Source organism: Cystoisospora suis, assembly GCF_002600585.1.
Source record: "Cystoisospora suis strain Wien I chromosome Unknown contig_9708, whole genome shotgun sequence".
NCBI lineage: Eukaryota > Apicomplexa > Conoidasida > Eucoccidiorida > Sarcocystidae > Cystoisospora > Cystoisospora suis.
In genome coordinates, this window is record NW_027162482.1 from 928 (window position 1) to 3,887 (window position 2,960).

Below are 2,960 nucleotides of genomic sequence, written 5' to 3' on the forward strand. Positions count from 1 at the left end.
TATATCTATGTGTATATGTGTATGTAACAGCTGTGAGAATATATATACCAAGGTCTATAGGTGCGTTCTCGTTAGCTCTCGTTCTGAGGTGTGTAATGCTCTAGAGAGGCGTGGGCTGGCTTATCTCTATGTTCCCTCTTCATGTGTAGCTATTGTCCCTTTACACGTATAGAGGAGGAAGCCGGTGGCATGTCCAGGAAGGAATACATACTAGACACAGTGGGCTGCAGCTAGCTGATAGACACACACGTAGACACAGAGAGAAGGGAGGGAAACTGGAGCTCGATAGTGATGCAGAGAGAGCATAGATAAAGTCGTCTGCGTAAGAAAAAAGGAACGAAGTGAAGAAAACGTCTATTCTTTCCTCCTCCTCTCTCCCTTGGTGTCTCCCACCTGAATGAAGACTTCCTGCCTTAGTTACTTTCTCTACTTTCGTGCATTGATTCGGTATGTACATACACCTCACTTGGAAGGTGAGACTGCTGCTGTTTGGACGTCTCTGGAGATCAACCCTTTCTGACTTCTTCTTTTTCATCTCTCTATATACATCTACTATATCTATGTATACACATCCGTATACCGTACACAATGGGTATGTACATACTTACATCCCTGATACGTATATGTATGTATGTATATGCTACCCATATAAAATACATCCATACATATATATACATATATATTATAGCCGCGCTACATGCCCTAAACGGAAAGGACCTGAGCTCTTCTTTCTTTCTTTCTTCGTAGGGAGCAGAAAGGAACGTTATCGTACCGTTGTATAACGTTATCAGATAATATTGGCTTTTTGGATGCTTACTGCTATACCAATGAGTCGACAACTGAGGCGTACATACACCTCACATCTTGTACGAGGGTTCCATGTGTTCTCCACTGGGGTGTCCTGGATATCATGGGAACGGCCCAGACGAAAGGAACGGAAAGCCGTTGGGTAACGTGGGCGAAAGAAGGCCTAAGTCAAGAAGAGCTCGAGAAGAAGCGAGAAGAAGAAGTGCAGAAACGCATGGCTTTGAGAGGAGCTCCCACGCAATGGATATGCCCTCCTGCAGAGATACGTCCAGAAGGAACAGTCATCGTTGACCCTGTCAGGTAAGAAAGAAAAAGAAGAAGATAAGGAAAGAAAGAGAAGATGAAAGAAAGAGAAGAAGGAGAAAGGAAAGAGGGATGAAGGAAGACTTGATGGGAGACAAACATTGAAGATGATGTCTCTAAATACTCCATTCGAGGTTACTACGATGCGGATAGGAGACATCTACGTAGAGGAGGTCTATAGAAGGCTGATAAGAGAGAGATGAAAGGTCCCGGCAAGCGCGACGGTTTGCCTCTCCTTCACCCGAGAACCTTTCGGTTTTCTCTCAGAACTCTCATCTCCCTCTTTCTATGTGTATATGATAGATAGATTGATAGAAATAGAGATAGATTAGTGATAGATAGATGAGATTTCTATCTCTTATTCTAGTGACCAAATGAAGATAGGACCGCCAGCGTGTAAGCCACACCTGTCGAAGAAAGGAGGTAGCAAGGATACCTTCTCTCTCTGTCTGTATTCTCTCTGTGGAGTGAATTCTCTCTCCTTCTTCTTCTTCTTTTCAAACTCCATAAGGATACACTCAAAACTGTAGAGACGTAGCTGACGCCATCCTGTCCTATCTAAGCACCGTAACATTGCATAACTTTCTTCCTCTTTCTCTCTCTCGTCTCCTCTGTGTATCTATGTCTGAAGATACATATATCAATATGTGTAGAGGTGTGTATACAATATTGATATGAGCGTATGGACATCGAGGGATGTATGTATGTACATATGCCTATGTATGGAGATGCACGTATGTATGTGTATGTATGTATATGTATGAATATGTATGTGCCTTTCTCTCTTTCTTCCTCTTTCTGTCTCTATCTCCTTTTTTCCACAGAGCTGTGCAGACCCCCTTTACACTAGAGAATAAGACTCCTGTGACAGCTGGCCTCGAACCCAGCAGTACTATCTCAGGGGCGAAGCTCCTCCAGCAGTTGACTATTAAGATGCGAGCTCATACATGCCCTCGTATAAGTGAAGAAGATCCTGGCGTAGATACACAGTTCGACGGAATTGCATGCTGTCTTAAAGAAGTAGGAGGAAGGAGGTGGTTTCGTAATAGCGACGGGAGAGATATACAGGTAAGAAGTTCTCTTTCTTCTTCTCGCCCCCTGCTTCTTCTTTTCTCACAGAGAGATTCTTCTCCTGCTGCTTACAGACATACGTAACGATCTTGGGACTTATACGTAGTACCCTCTTCGAATATTTGTCGCATCTAGGTATATATAGCTCGTACGTACGACTTTCTTCACATTTATCTATCTATACATACATGTATCGCTTCTAGGCATACATGTCTAGCACATACTACTTTCTACACATAGATAAACATATGGATGTCTTTTCTATGCCAACATGTCGTAAATATACTGTCTAGATAGATATATATAGATTGCTTCTACGCATCTATATGCTATATGTATATATATGGATGCATATGCTTGTCAGGGCTTTTGTATATGGGGACAGGTAGATGCCTAGCTGATGGATATACAGGGGGTACTTGCAGCTTGCATACATGCGAAGAGGGGGACCTAAGAAACCTTCGTATATATATATATATAGACATCCGCATGTACATATATATATATATACATGCGGATGTCTATATGTGTGTATGCATCTATATGTAAATATCTATACGGTCTAGTACGTAGATCTGTACAGTGTTTAGATGAGAGATAGAAGTCCTTTTTCATGAAATACCTCTTCTTTAGACTTTCGTATAGGAGAGAAAAGACATGCCTTTAGATCTTCAACATGTACATGGCGGTGTTAGGATTCCATTTCTATCTATACCGTCCTTTCTTTCTTTCTTTCTTTCCTTCTTTCACCCTCTTGTTTTCTTCCACCTTCTTTCATT

General features: G+C 41.9%; 1 protein-coding gene across 1 annotated transcript in view; it reads left to right on the top strand.

Annotated features, from left to right (window-relative positions):
* Nucleotides 1-745: 745 nt before the first annotated feature.
* CSUI_011102 (alpha-glucan water dikinase) overlaps nt 746-2,960 on the top strand; it is a gene marked incomplete at its 3' end in the record, with an annotated part of 2,971 nt that continues 756 nt past the window's right edge. Inside the window, exons 1-2 of the mRNA XM_068071203.1 lie at nt 746-1,107; nt 1,935-2,178. Coding sequence (XP_067916821.1) covers nt 911-1,107; nt 1,935-2,178 — 441 coding nt within the window. The remainder of the gene's footprint in view (nt 1,108-1,934; nt 2,179-2,960) is intronic.